Source organism: Halichoeres trimaculatus, unplaced genomic scaffold (genome assembly GCF_033239565.1).
Source record: "Halichoeres trimaculatus isolate MK-OKI-2021-1 unplaced genomic scaffold, fHalTri1.1 fHalTri1_scaffold_2, whole genome shotgun sequence".
NCBI classification, from domain to species: domain Eukaryota; kingdom Metazoa; phylum Chordata; class Actinopteri; order Labriformes; family Labridae; genus Halichoeres; species Halichoeres trimaculatus.
This window is the reverse complement of record NW_027437180.1, coordinates 16,542,851-16,557,793: the sequence shown is the minus strand read 5'-3', so window position 1 is coordinate 16,557,793 and position 14,943 is coordinate 16,542,851. Positions and strand designations below refer to the sequence as shown.

Sequence of the window (14,943 nt, the reverse complement as noted above, 5' to 3'; positions counted from 1 at the left end):
TACAGGGTTACATGAGTGATGAGACAGGTAAGCTATAAAAAGCGAACGTTAAGTGAACAATACAGTATTCATAAGATATATTATGTAGCTTCTGAATACTGTAACATTCACTTGTCATACCTAATGTAGCCAACACAGGTGCTGAATGCAGCTTAGCTGTCTAGTCATTCATGAAATGCAATTAATTGTAGTGGAGTCCGTTTGCTGTGAATTTGTCACCCTGGTCTGACATCGGTGTAGTTATTATTAGCTGTAGCTGTTGCTATGGTCGTAGCAAGTGGATCGATATAACAAGTGGTTTCAATTTACAACCAATATTTACAACCAACCAACCGGACATTGTTGATATTTACATGGAGCACACACAATTGCACACATTTCTTGGCATTTCACTGCAGTCAACTTCCAAAAGATAGTCCTCACAGACCCTTTAAGGGTCACACCATAACAACGGTGACGTCTGTGGCTGCAAGTTTTTAACTGTATTTCTGTGTCCAACCTCAGTTAACCAGGTTTAAACACACATTAATAATCACTCCTGAAAATGTAAATTTTAGAAGACACAGGCAAATTGAGTCTTTTCAGTTAGGACACATTTTTCCCTTTTGTATCCGCATGATATAACTGCATTTTGCACAATGCTAATCCAGAGGAAAAGCAAAGAAACCTTCACCACTATCACTTTGTATTCACTTCACCTCAGCTCTGCAGAGCCAAAAACTCCAGATCACAACTGTCATCATGCTCCCCATCATGTGTGCATGATGAAACAGACATATACACTCACAAAGGCTAACCAAGCGGCAACCTCCGGTCTAAGAATATGAGACAATGGCGAAGTGCTAAAATCTGCTGTTTCTCAAGTGTCCGCTTGAGACTGGCTCCGGAAGTACCGCAAGTCACATACACACCAAGCCAAAAAAAGCCATTTTCAAAGCAGAAATTAACCTATTTACAGCCTGGTTCAAAAAACGTCTCCTGTCTGAGTCACCAATTTCACTAACAGCACCCACTGTACGGGGGGTGACTTGTTTTCAAACTTGGCCATTCAGAGGATATTAAGATCGCAAGCTTGCCCAATCAGAGGCACAGCTCAGGTCACGTGACCGACAGGCGCCCCATAACTGTAGGTGAAGCCCCTGCCACTACCAATATGGACCGCCATAGCCGATGTGCTTCATTTTCCGTTGCAGAAAGAGATGGGCGACGTCGGCAAGACTAGGTCCATGTTGTATACAGTCTATGAGGCTAACACATACCTTAGGTTTTTCTGATATTTTTCAATCCTGAAAAATAACTCTAGTTGCAGCTGCCCATACTGTTCACAGTTGTTAATAAAGACTGAATCCTCCTGTATTAATAAGTCCAAATTACCACCATGTGGTCCAGCAGCCTACATGTCTCTGATATTAAATACACAGAGCTTCAGTCAGCATTAAATTCTGTCCAATACCCTTGGCACATCCTGAGTTTTGAATAGTTAATGAATTAACACTGCTGTGCAGATGCAATAATGTGCACACGCCTGTTGATTTGAAAAAGCCAGTGACTATGTGTGATGTCTGGAGTGATAGTTTCAGTGGATTTCATATCAATCCATGCATTTACACAACATACATGGTGGCCTGGTGTCTGCATTTTAATGAGCACAACGGAAAGTTAGACATTTAAAATTACAGCTTCATTAAAACAGAAAGGCTAAAATCAGCTGTGTAAATAGCAATGTGCCTGCTTTAAGGCACCTGGTGCTGAAAGGGACTGAGAAATAACAAACCACAGGCTGGTTTGATGTGATACCTGTGATCAGTAAAGAGATGTAATCCAACCTTTTAACTGATGCCTCTTTCATGTAGCTCCTTTTGTCTCTTAATAAGTCTTGTCATTATGGCACAGTTCTTCCTATCTCATCTCTTTTTTTTCTGGTCAGCCATTAATCACAGTTAAATGTATTGTGTTGTATTGATTGAAAATGCTTGCAGAAATGTTTTTGCCAGTGTTGACAGGCAGGGTGAAATGTGCCTGAGATTGATGTGGTTTGACATGTGGGATCAGATTGTCCTTGGCAACACTTTGTAGTTGAAAAGTAACACTGCTCTATTGGGAACTGACCTATCAGAATCAAGTATCCAACACAGCCAGGTAATAAAGCATGTGTAAACTGAATACAGATGTTTCCCAATCTGTGTAGTTGAGCTCACAGTATTAGGCCAAATTAACTGCTGCTTTCGACTTTTCACTTCATTTTACAAAACAGTATCAAGAGTTATTTTCATTGAAATGTATTCTGGATATATTTTTCCTTTTTATTGGGTAGACAAGCTGGAAAGAGATAGGACATGTTGATGGAGCTAGGAGTTAGGGCTGACATGCAACACAGGAGCAAACATTCAGACTAATGCAGACTTTCTCCACCAGCCAGACTGACCTACCCAAGGATCGGTTCCTTAGAAAAATTGTGACAAAAGCACCACACACTAGAGTGCACTGACACAAAATTTTGCCATGAAACTCAATACCATCTGAATAATTTCATAGTCTTTCAGACTGGTGTAAAAAGATTCTTAAGTATACATTTTTATCCTTGTTTAGTATTCTAGGTTGCAATTTTTGTATTACAGACTCATCAGTTTTACTTTATTATCCAGGTGAGTTCCAAGAGGCGGCACCTCCAGGTAGAAGTGATGGAGCCTATACGTGGACTCGAAATGCTGGGAAGCTGTGCAGCGATCCCTGTGGGTGAAAAGAGATATTTTGTGGCCAACATCAGCGCAGGCAAACCCGTTCATTTCCTGTGGACTTTTGATCTACACCAACTCCACCATAAAACGTCACACATGGGCAAAGAGGTCAGACCATTTCATATACTTTGCTTCAGTCGCTTTGGTATTAATATCACTGTCACCATAATGACTGTTGAATTACACAACCCCAGGTGTCCTACACGCCAGAGGTGCCAGGTTTACTGACAGTCTTCCTGAAGGCCATCAATGCTCTGCATGATCAGAACATCACCAAGCACATTCTGGTGCAGAACACCCTGACGGCTGTAGTTTTATACGCTACACCCCGGGACACCTTCATCAACAAGACTGTCACGTTCACGGCTTATGTTACACCCAACTCCAACTCTGTGGAGTGCTTGTGGGACTTTGGTGATGGTTCGTCTTCAGTTCATACCAACAACACAACTGTGGGCTACAACTTCAAACATCAAGGGCACTTCCTGGTCCAAGTACGGTTATTTTGCTTTGTTTTTTTCTTTTCTTTTTTGAATTATTTGATGTTTTCTTCTTTAAAATGTATGATAAATTCATTTGAGACGTAAAAGTTTGCCATCTTCCTGTTTTATATAACTTGGTTTCCTCTCTGGCAGGTGAACTGCAGTAACCTGGTGAGCTGGAAGTTGGCTCATATAGAGGTAAACATCAGTGTCTTGGAGTGTGAGGAGCCAGAAGTGCATGTGGTTCAAGCCCCCCGTCTTCCCATCTGGCGCTACCAGCCCACTTTAGTAGAGGCCAATGTGGACCTGAAAGGCTGCCTGCGCTATGGAGCTCAGTACCTCTGGCAGATACTCTCGACACCATCATGTGATGATGACAAAGACCAGCTTATCCCCTCAGGGCCAGGGTCTCGGTCTTTGATGGAACCGGTGGTTCGCCTGCCAGCAGAGGTGGATGTGCAGCGACTGCAGTTGTCTTTGCCTAAGATGGCTCTGCCAGCAGGGAACTACACTGTGGTGTTTTCTCTGTCGTATCGAGGTGTCCCTTTGAGGAAGGCTGCCTGTCTGCAACTTAGCGTCATGGCTGCCAGGTCAGTGAAATAACTCAATATTTAATGATAAGGACTGTGATTTGAAGATGTGTATGACTATCATCAGACTTGTCCCCATTAAGTCTCAATAAATGCATATTTATGACTGTTTTGGCTGCACAGAATAGGGTCAAAACAGCTTTTATTGTCTTTGTCACTAACTATTTTTATACTCATTTTGGTATGCCGTATGGCATACCTCTTTACCCGGACTCCTTGTCTCATTTGGCATACCACTTTTCGTGGCAATCAAGGAAAATGGCTTCAGTTTAACTTCAAGGACAGAGTGAACATAACACTTTATCCATATATAACAACCTAAACCACTGTGACAAGATACATGGCATAATAAAAAAACACTAAAGAAACACTGGAGTTTATCAGCTGTCTCACATGTTCAAGAAAAATTGGGCAGAGCTGTCTGAAAAGATTTTGAATGAACATATCAGTGCAGTTTGCAAGATAAACTCAAAGATTTAACTCATGGGCTGTTCTTTGTATTTCCAGATTTCAACTGAAATTTGGTTACCTAAAATATCAGTTGAAAATAAATTTTGAACAGTCTTTATGTTTGAATTTGAGTCTCATCTTTTATCTTTCATCTCTACAACATTTCTTTTTTAGGCTTATGCCCATTATAGAGGGGGGAACTTACAGGGTATGGTCTAGGACCCAAGATCTGCAGCTCAGTGCGGAGCAGTCATACGATCCCAACATGGACCCTGACAGCCAGTCGCTTCTCCACTACCACTGGGAGTGTCAGAGCACGTCCAAGGTAAAGGAAGGCATGACTCAAAGATTATGTTCAGGCAATAGAATCCAAAAAAAGACTCAGATGAGTCGCCTTATTTTTTTAAGTTCAATGTTGAGCTGTTGTGACATGCTAACCCAACTCTATTTCCATCATGCTACATAAAGATAGATTCGTAACATGTGCAGTTATTCTATGGAGTCTTATTTGTGCCACAAATTTAAGCAAGATGTCTCAAACTGAAAACAAAAATAAGACACTGAGAGATATAATCTGACCTAAGTATTATGCATTATTTACTTTTTCTTTCTCACTGATCAGACTTTGGTCTCAATGTCAGTTTTCTGGTTTTTGGCAAAAATCTCATGAGTGGGAAGGCTTAATGGGAAATGTATTCTCATTGGCTAGTTAGTTTTTGAGTGACTAAATGCCCAGACATTGTTCTGTGAGGCAGGAACTCTCTTTAATTAAAGTGAAAGAATCTTGAACACTTCCTTGTTGCTGTCTTAGGTTTCCAATAAACTTAGAGGTATGGCCCGCAGGAATTTTACTTGTTAGTAATCACAACATTCAAACTGGGCTCCTCCTCCTTGGCTCAGTGCCAGCGGTAGCGCACATCCACTGCATTTGCCGGTGACTATGTGAACACACTCACCAGTCACCTGTAGCACTGTGTTTCTACAGTGGAGAGACTCAAAGGCTTTGCACCAGACTTGGCATGTTAACACCAGCTAATCACGGATATTTGACACATACCGACTCGTGTCGCTCTTTGTCTCGTGCTGCTCTTTAAGTTCCCAAAAGTAAGTAAAAGTCGAGCCAAGCTACCCTTCTTTTAGTAAAAGCTTCATCTGTTTGGGGTTTTGTTTCTGCGTCCACTATCGTAGCCACTCAGGATAGCTTTTTCCACTCGCTATTATCAGCACGCAAAGTCACTTGCACACTGGGCATGCTGTGATTGGCTGAGGCAACCACGCTTACCCTCTGCCCAGAAACGTCCTGTAACAACCAAAACATTGTCATACAGACTGAGGAAAGGGTTTGAGGCAGACACAGACACTGACACATGTACTGAGGCCTGTTGGAAACGATTAAGCTGGATTATCCTTGTAAAAATTAGCATTTTATCATTTTAGGAAAATCCTGCAGACTCTACCTTTGAAGTATTAGGGTTGGTTTGTAATGCATAGAAGCTTTGTTTGATTTTTTGGACACAGATATGATTCCATATTATTGAAGCTCTCATTAGAACCATGTTAAGTTTGTTTTTTATCTTTACACAGTTGTGATCAGCCTCACATATCTTTGAGATCAATTTATTAAAAGAAAAAAAACACTTCACATATGTCACATATTCACGTATGTACAGCAATTACTGCATCGTCACCCCAGTGTTCACTCAGAAATACTGAGAGATGAAAAAACACTTTGAAAAACTGCAGCCATCAAACAGAAATTGATAATTAGATGTATTCAAGTAGCAGGAAAATAAAAATTAAATAAAGAAGTTCAACTACATCTTACGCAGAAAATAACCAAGTCAACATTTATCTGGTCAGAAGTTCAATGATGCATAAAATTATTTTGTTCAGGATTTTGAAGTTCTCCACTTCCTCACTTGCTGAGGTTATATAGGACTCTCTGTAATCTCAGTGCTGAGGCTACAAGTGAGAAGGAAAGGAGAGAAAACAGTGTTGAATTGCTCGTCCGTTATGTGAGTTGTGAATTCATAAGATGGCGTTTCGAGATTTCGAGACTGGAAAAAGTTATGTAATGGTCATCTGGTCCTGAGTACTGTAACTGCCATCAGAGGCTTGGCGGCTTTTATGTGAGGAGGATAATAAGTTTAGGGCAGTTTTTCAGAGTATCATTTGAATATTGAATGTGTAAAATGTGCATGCATGTTTGAGTTTGTGAATAAAATCATGAAGCAATTTTCACCCTCGCTGCTTCCTTGACTGGGTGGGAGCACATTCTACCGATGCAGTAAAATACCACAATCTAAGACCCAATGGTCTGGGCGTGCTGTGTGTGTGTGTGTGTGTGTGTGTGTGTGTGTGTGTGTGTGTGTGTGTGTGTGTGTGTGTGTGTGTGTGTGTGTGTGTGTGTGTGTGTATTGGACATCTAAGCAGACAGGCATTTAAAGGGTTATGTAACTGTTTAGGGATAAAGTCAACATTCCACAGTTTGTGTTTTGCTCCCCACCCTGAAAATGACAGACTTGTATGTACAGTTAACAACATGCATGCACAGACACTGACACACTCACTGACACGCTGACCCTGCTTATAAATCCAAAGACTGACACTGATTCAGATCCCAAAGGGTTAAACTGTTTAATGCCTTTGATTGAAGTATTACAGTAGTAGATGATAAAAATGTTTTGACATATTTTACCGTAAGGACATCTGGGAATGGTTTGGTGGCTAAAGTATTATTCTTTAAGTGTCTTGGAAAAACAAAATAGGATTAACATGAGTAGCAACAAAGAGGAGGAAGTGGGATCCCAAAAACAAGTTATATTTTAGCTCAGATGTCAAGGATACTATTTTCCTTTTTTTATTTGATATCAAGTAAGTGGCTGTTTGAATCTTAGTTCAAAAACAAGACCTCAGCAAATTTCCTGTGGGATTTTAGTTTTTTGCTCATTTATCCGAAACAAACTGATTTTGGGGGGGTTATGGGTTCACATACCTGATACCACATTACATGCAGTCACAGTATCACAATAATGTCAGTTTAGCTTTTCTTTTCAAAACAGAAAACTGTTTAAGAGTTGGTCATTTTTTTCTCTATTTTCTCCTTGCAGGGGCCCGAACACTGCTCCAGTCTAAATTTCGGCCTAGGCTCCAGTGGTCCCATGCTGGGGATCTCTGGCTCTGAGCTGGAGGCAGGTGTTGAGTACACTTTCAGACTGACTGTCAGCAAAGACAGTATGGCACCAGAGTCTACCACACAGACAGTAAGTGCACTTCTAAACTTCTCACACAAATGTCTTTGAAATGCTGCTTGGTAGGCAGCTACCATCTTATGTTGCCACAGAACAAGTTTGACCAATAAGAGCCTGATAAAAGTGATGTGTGGTTTATTTGTCTTTTTGTACAGTGAAATTAATTCTGAGCATACCAGCTGTGATTTGCATCTGCTTTTAGTCCTCAGTTACTGGAAGAAAATCTTAAGGTCGGCCTCTACTGCCAGCACTGAAACCTTTTCTGTCATTTCTGACACATAGCAATCAAATTAAGTAACAGGAAAGAGCAAGCTGTTCTAGGTGGAACACACATGAACATGTCATTTTTACATTATTAGAACTCCATTAAGCCTTTTACAGAGTAAAAAGTTGTGACATTTGCGTGGTTATTTTTAAAGTACGTCAGCCGCTGAGAATTAGAGCTGAATGAGGACTGTGTAATGTTAAATGGACTGCGTCAGGCAAAAAAGAATCCATCCATCGACATGGAATGTGAAAATCTATGTACATAAATCATTAATCATTGTCCATCAAAGAGAGTGAGAATGAAGCGATGAGTCATACTGAAAGACTCATATACTGTATTGTAACAGATGTTATAAATATTAAAGCCTCTATTTCACACAAAGTAAGCCTGAACACCTGTTACCTATGCAAATATGTGTTTGTGTGTGTGTACCACAGGTGCTTGTTCAGAGTGGCCATATCCCCATGGTGTACCTGGAGTGTGTGTCATGTAAAGCTCAGTCCATCTACGAGGTCAGCCAGAACTCCTACGTGTACCTCAGAGGAACCTGCACCAACTGCCAGGGCTTTCAACAAGGGGTACAGATACACACACACACACACACACACACATGCATACATGCCAGAGGGACACACACACTCACACAAATCCTGCACCATCTGTCACAGCCAAATCAAGTCCTGAACCACGTCAGGCTGTCAAGTCATGACTTTGGATTCTGTACCCCCCCTGACCTTAAATCATTTTTTATGATGCATGTAAAAGTGTGTGGGTGTGAGAATGAGATTGCTGTATAGACGGAGACAAACAGATTATATCTGGGTCATTTTAAAACAGGAAACAGTTTTCAGATCACACACCAGCTGATTTCCTTTAGCTAGACTTTATCCTAGGTCACATTTTTTGATTATTAAGTTTTATTTCAGTTGTGTGATAAAACAAAATTAATAACGATAAAAAGTAGAAGAATTTTATTGATACAGCACCCTTAAAAACAAGGGTTCACAAAGTGCTTTGACGGAGAGCAGGGCAGGTATTGTTCAAGATCACAAACATAAAAAGATTCAAAACAATTTAAACCATCATCACAAGAGCCCATCAACGTGAACCTAGGCGAAATGTACCATGGAAAATAAGAACAATAGAAAAAAAAGTTTGAGAGGAGTAAAAGCAGTGCAGTGAAATAAAAGAAATATAGATATAGATCAAATAGAAAAAAGGTTGAAAGACATCAAAAATAAGTTAAGCCAAACAAAGCATTTTTGTTTTTTCATATCTTGTACAGACATTTTTCTGGGTTTGTCTGGTGAGCGAGGCACATATTGAGAGTTTTACTGAAAATAAGACATTAACATTTGCTAAGATCTTAGTTTTTCAGCCCAGGCATCTTAGACTAAGACTTCTGAACCTTCTTGTGACCTGTTAGTGGATACTACATTAAAGTGTTTATTAAAAGTACTTGTTTTCTTCTGTGAGTTAGAGGAGAGAAAAAAAAACACATATCAGAAAATTATAGATGAAGCCTCATGTAAAAGCCTTAATGCTTAAATTAGCTCATAGGCTTGATGGTTAACCCAGCTCTGTCAAAAGAAAAAACATGTCTTTAGACTTTTCTGACAAACAATTTTAATTATTTTGAGGGGGTTCAGAACAAAATAAGCAGAAAAAAAGTAGACCTATTTTAGTAGTTGACAAGAATTCAAACAAACATACAGGCATCTAAAAAGCCCTGACCAACACTTCTGGCCCCCTCTGTTAGTTCAGTTTTAAACCAAACACATTAAAAAAAGCTCTTCCTGTATTTATTAAAGCCATTAAACTAAACAATGGATCCTATTTTATTCTTTCTCTCTGAAGTTATCCATGAGTAGCTTGCTTTTTACTCTAATGTCTCACCCTCTCTCTCTCTCTGTCTCAGCGTTGGAGCGCCATGACGCTCCAGAACGACACTTTGGTCCTGGACTCCTCCTCTACAACCACAGGAAGTGACGGCATGAACCTGGTGCTGCGACAGGGAGCCCTGCAACATGAGGACTCCTACATCTTTACTCTGCATGTTACCGACGGCAGCCTGGATGGCGAGGGGGCTGCCTCCATCACCCTGCACCACAACATGCCTCCAGCTGGTGGGAAGTGTCACCTGAGAGGAGGAGGGGAAACTGGAACGGAGTATGGGGATGTGGATGCTGAAGGTTTTAGGGTTCGCACACTGTTGGACCGGGTTCACTTCAACTGCTCAGGTAGAGAACGAAACAGTTTTTGACTTGTGTTGTTAATTAAAGACCTTCTCAAAATGTATCTCTGTAGATTTTCACCTGCTGTTGCTCACGAACTTGTTAATGAGACTGTTTCATCCGCTTTCCCCTCGTCATGTTCCTGCCTCCAGGTTACAGTGATTTTGGAGTCTCAGACACTCCTCTGCTCTACAGTCTTCTGGTGACACGCTGCAGAGAGGACTACTGCGAGGACTTCTGTGTGTACAAAGGCAGCAGCCCGGAGCACTCTGCCTTCCTGCCCCCAGGCTTCAGCTCTGCACAAAACCACGTGGCTGTCTCCATCACAGTAGAGGACCATCAGGGAGCTGCTGCCATTGCACTCAACAAGTAACAACCTTTGAATTAGTTGTCATGTGTGTGATATGAAGCGTCGAAGTCATTGGATCACAGTCTGTCTCTTTTCTTCTACAGGACCATCAAGGTTGGGCTTCCAGATCCGCCCCCTGAGTACAAAAGCCTTCCCCACTGGCTGTCTGAGCTGACTGACAGCACACTCAGAAAGTTGTTGGAGCAGGGAGACTCCCAGAGGGTCAGAGAGTTGTCATTAGCATTTATCACAGTCCTGAATGAGGTAAGAGGGGTCAATTCATCCATCAGTGATTATCAGCAACAATGATTCAGTCATTCATGAGCTGATATGAAGCATATTTAATCTAATTTTCACCTTTCTTTAGTACGAGCAGACCAGGCCGTCTGTGCGCGTGTCCCGAGACGAGCGTGGTTACAGAGTCAGAGTCCGAAGCAACATCACCAGAGCTCTGACCGCCCTGGACCTGATCACTGTGAACGACATCCAACAGACCTCTGCTGCTTTAGCACAGTGCACGGTGAGCAGACAGCGAAGGGGACATGAAGATTTAAAAACTTGGAAACAAGCTAGAAAGACACAAATGACCTGTTGTCTGAATGTGTTTTGTGTGTGTATGTGTGTGTGTGTTTGTGTGTGTTTTCCAGGCCCAGAGTCGTGAGTTCATCTGTGAGGAGTGTCAAAACAGCACACTGAGCAAGCTGGAGTCCATGCTGGAGATACTGCAAACTGACACCAAGCAGGGCACGGTCACTCCTACTGAGATCGCTGACAACATCCTCAACATCATGGGTAAGAAAGAGCAGTTTCTGCTAACTGGTTGGGATGTGACAGAATTTTTTTTTATTGAATTAACAGCTGTTACACAAATACCATCTGTATTTCCTGTTAATAAAGATTTATATTTTGCAATCTGTTTAAATTAACCACATCATGTGAATCTGTCTGCCTGTGCTTCCAGGTGATCTGATCCATCAGGTCAGCCAGTCAGCCTCTCAGTCGTACTTCGAGCCTCCTTATGTGGACTCCCCTTCACCCCACTTCTCCTCGTCTGTTCCTACCATCAACGAAGACCAGGGCGGGGTCCTGTTAGACCCCTCTCCCTCCTCGCTGGAACCACACCCTCTACGGGTGGCAGCCAAGGCCTACAGCCTGTCCTCGGTCCTCATGCTGATCCTCATGCATGCCCGTGTGCTCAACGAGGAGCCGCTTGTGCTGAGGGGAGCAGAGATCGCTGCCACAGGAAAACTGGCTGACCCCCAGAGCCTGCTCTGCTACCATGGCAACAACAGTCCAGGTGGGCTTGTGTATTTAGTGTGTGATGGAGAAAGATGGAGAAAGTATTGACGGTGTATGGGCACTGTGTGGGTGTGAGTGTGTCTATGTTCTATAATAAGATATACAGTTATAAACATGTATTTTTCTAACATTTTTTTTTTTATTATTTTTACATACGAAACATTGATTATGACCATAATGAAAACAAGAAAAGAAAAAAACACAAAATACAGGTAAGGTGCAAGACAGGAAAAGTACATCAAAACATTTTTTTTCTTGCATTTTTTTAAGTTGTACTACAGGTGTTTAAGACGAGGCTCCTAAATCCTTAATGTGATTAGTCAAAAAAGACATTTCAAAGTTTTTTTTACATATTTTTTTAATTATCATTTTTGCTTCCTTCTGTTTTTCAGAGTGCCAGCGGTTCTCCATCCCTCGAGCTTTCAACAGCAGCCTTGGCAAAGCCGCAGCAGGAAACAGCATCATGCAGCTGATGTTTCAGGTAATACTGCAAAACATCTGAAACTGTCAAAAAACCTCTGTTCCCTTTTTCAGTTTGGCTCTCACATCTTGTCTTCTAATTCTCTCTGCTTCTTATTTTCTCATCAGGTGGAGTCCAACCCCTTTCCCTTTAACTATGTGCCAAACTACACCGTCTCCACAGAGGTGGCCTCCATGGAGTTCCGCACTGAAAACGGCACGCAGATCCCCATCTCTGGACTGGACGACAGTCTGGCAATCACTGTTGCTGTAAATAATGGAACAAGTGGAGTCGACGCAAGTCCTGTGGTCACTGGAGCTGGAGGAGTCCCCACAGCTGGAGCAGTGAACATCAGCCACTGCAGCTCAGTGATCGTCACAGTCAGCACAGGAAACACCAACCGACAGGCGGGACTGTTTGTGCAGCTCAACTTCACCTCTCTGCAAGGTCTGCTCAGGTTTTATTTATGGAGTGCCAAATCACAACAAAAGTTTTCTTAAAACTCTTTATGAGAAGTGTCATATTTCTATCCATGTTTTAACACAAACACACACCCACAAACAAGAAGTATTAGACTTCAATTCATTTATATGGTTATAATGTGTCAAAAATGCAGAGTTATACTCTTATGTACCTCGATTTTGGGGTCACAGTTTGGTACCAGTTCAGTACAACATGGAAAAGGAACAAAAAGTCCCAAAAGCAAAATTATTATATATATATTTTTCATTTTATAGCAGATAGTAGTGTAAGTGACAGTTTGTTTAACAGAGTGTCATTTAGAAACACCTGTGATAACTTGGTATAAGCTGTATAAGCTTGCAGGAGTTATGTCGCCTGCTGTTGAGAAAAATCCTCTCGCTAGGGACTGAGATGACAGGTACAGATACTTCCAATATATTCTTGAAGCCTGGGTCCTTTACTACTGCGTATAGCACAAAACTGTTGAAGTGTAGATGCCAATAGATGCCAGATCTAGAGGCTTCTTTAACCTCTTAAGACCTGAGCTTTTGTCTGCAATTTTTGATTCACCTTGCTATTTGGAATATATAAGACCTAATAAGTATCATAACCAAACTTGGTCTTTGTTCGGGAAGTTTGATTATTTGTGTTTTGAGTTCTCTGAGTTGTTTGTTATCAGTGTCATTGGACTTAAATACTTTTTTTCCCTAAAATGGGTGTAATGTTGTGATTTCACCAAAAGATGATGTGGACAGTGTCCCCAAATGTGGCTTATCCATCCAAGTTTAGAAAAATGAAGTATCATGGGTCTAAGAGGCAGAAATGTAATGTCCACATATGTGGACGCTGGGTCTTAAGAGGTTAAAACAGTGGGGGTAAGTTGTTCGACTCCTGTTTTTTTTGCCCTGCTCTCATGATTGGCTTATCTAGATGATACAATCTAGTATACATTAGTGTGATCAGCGTATTCTATTACTACATCACACAACTTTTGAACAATGTCGACATGCTGTCCTCGCCATTGCTGTTGTTCTCCATGGGGAAATTTTCCCACACAGCTGATCTGAATGAAGCCGGTGGGTCTTTTAGCTCCTGTCTACAATCTCACCTCGCCATGCCAACTTTTCTTCTTTGTGTGTTTTGTTGTTTAATGGTGGTTGCCAAACAGTTTAAGGCACACTACTGCCTCCTGGTTTGGAGTGCAGATACTGCATTAAATGACTCCCACCTCTCCTGCTCAGGCATATCTGTCGTATGACTGCATGCACCAGACCGTGACATCCAGACCATGACGGTTTGGGATGGATACATATATCATTACACCCTTAATCAGATTGTGTGGCAGAATACTGAAATTTAATTGGCCTTCCTGTTATGTAGCCCAAGAGAGAAAATTGGATACAGATCTGGAAGAGTACATCACACAGATTCATTAACAGGTTGGGTACAAAGACATTAAACATGACTCACTGAGGATAACATGACTCACTCAGCTTATTTGGTTCTGTCGTTTTTTTTTCAGTTACAAAACATTTTCCAAGAAGAAAAGAGCCTTTTTAATTTTTTTTTAACTCAGATTATTCTGTTTTGTTTTGTTTTGTTTTATTCTCCTCATTATGTTTTCTTCTTTTTTACTAGATCCTACAGAGAATGAAATAGAAAAAGAGGAGCCGTACATCACAGCCTATCTTCACTCCCATGACAGACCCAACGAGTTCAACTGCACAGACAAAAAACGTATCGCCTTAAGTATGACGAGGGGTCAAGATCTGGACCACAGGAGATACACCTTCTTTCTGTCACCTGAGTAAGAGCGCTTGTTGACCCACTTCCATGTAGGGATGGAAAGACTACCAAAGTACTCTACTCAAGTACAAGTATTATTACTTTAAATACATTTTACTTAAGTAGAAGTAAAAGCTCCAATCTGCCAATCTACCTGGGTTGAAGCAAAAAAATGCTTCTTTTGAAATTTTACTCTAAGTATATTGCACTTCTTTTGAAATCAGGGTGGGAAATGAGAATGAAGAAATTTTGTTGGCAACACTTTTAAGTCAAGTAAAACTTTTTTTTTATTCAATGCTTTGTAGACTTTATCCCACCTTAAGCCACAGCCTGCGTCTAACACGTTAACTGTGCTGATAAAAATCAGGTTGAAGCTCACAGCTCATCTTACTTTGGTTGGTGAAAAGTATTTGTGTGATTAAAGCAATCTGTGATTTATTGACCTAGAAAGCATCAATTTATAAATTTAAATGATTTTAATACAAGTGTTGTTCTTGTGCTTTCATGCACGGAGCTGTAATCAAATAATACACCCACTTAGCTCAGAATGATATTGTTTGTAGCAGAGACTGAGG

At 41.1% G+C, this 14,943-nt stretch overlaps 1 protein-coding gene across 1 annotated transcript in view; it reads left to right on the top strand.

Moving 5' to 3' along the window:
* pkd1a (polycystic kidney disease 1a) overlaps positions 1-14,943 on the top strand; it is a 75,360-nt gene that overhangs the window by 45,837 nt on the left and 14,580 nt on the right. The window contains exons 20-34 of the mRNA XM_074689441.1: positions 2,646-2,846; positions 2,933-3,232; positions 3,374-3,810; positions 4,435-4,585; positions 7,371-7,523; positions 8,217-8,357; positions 9,698-10,019; positions 10,166-10,382; positions 10,467-10,626; positions 10,730-10,882; positions 11,010-11,154; positions 11,324-11,659; positions 12,054-12,142; positions 12,250-12,568; positions 14,222-14,390. Of these exons, the coding sequence (XP_074545542.1) occupies positions 2,646-2,846; positions 2,933-3,232; positions 3,374-3,810; positions 4,435-4,585; positions 7,371-7,523; positions 8,217-8,357; positions 9,698-10,019; positions 10,166-10,382; positions 10,467-10,626; positions 10,730-10,882; positions 11,010-11,154; positions 11,324-11,659; positions 12,054-12,142; positions 12,250-12,568; positions 14,222-14,390 (3,293 nt within the window). The remainder of the gene's footprint in view (positions 1-2,645; positions 2,847-2,932; positions 3,233-3,373; positions 3,811-4,434; positions 4,586-7,370; positions 7,524-8,216; positions 8,358-9,697; positions 10,020-10,165; positions 10,383-10,466; positions 10,627-10,729; positions 10,883-11,009; positions 11,155-11,323; positions 11,660-12,053; positions 12,143-12,249; positions 12,569-14,221; positions 14,391-14,943) is intronic.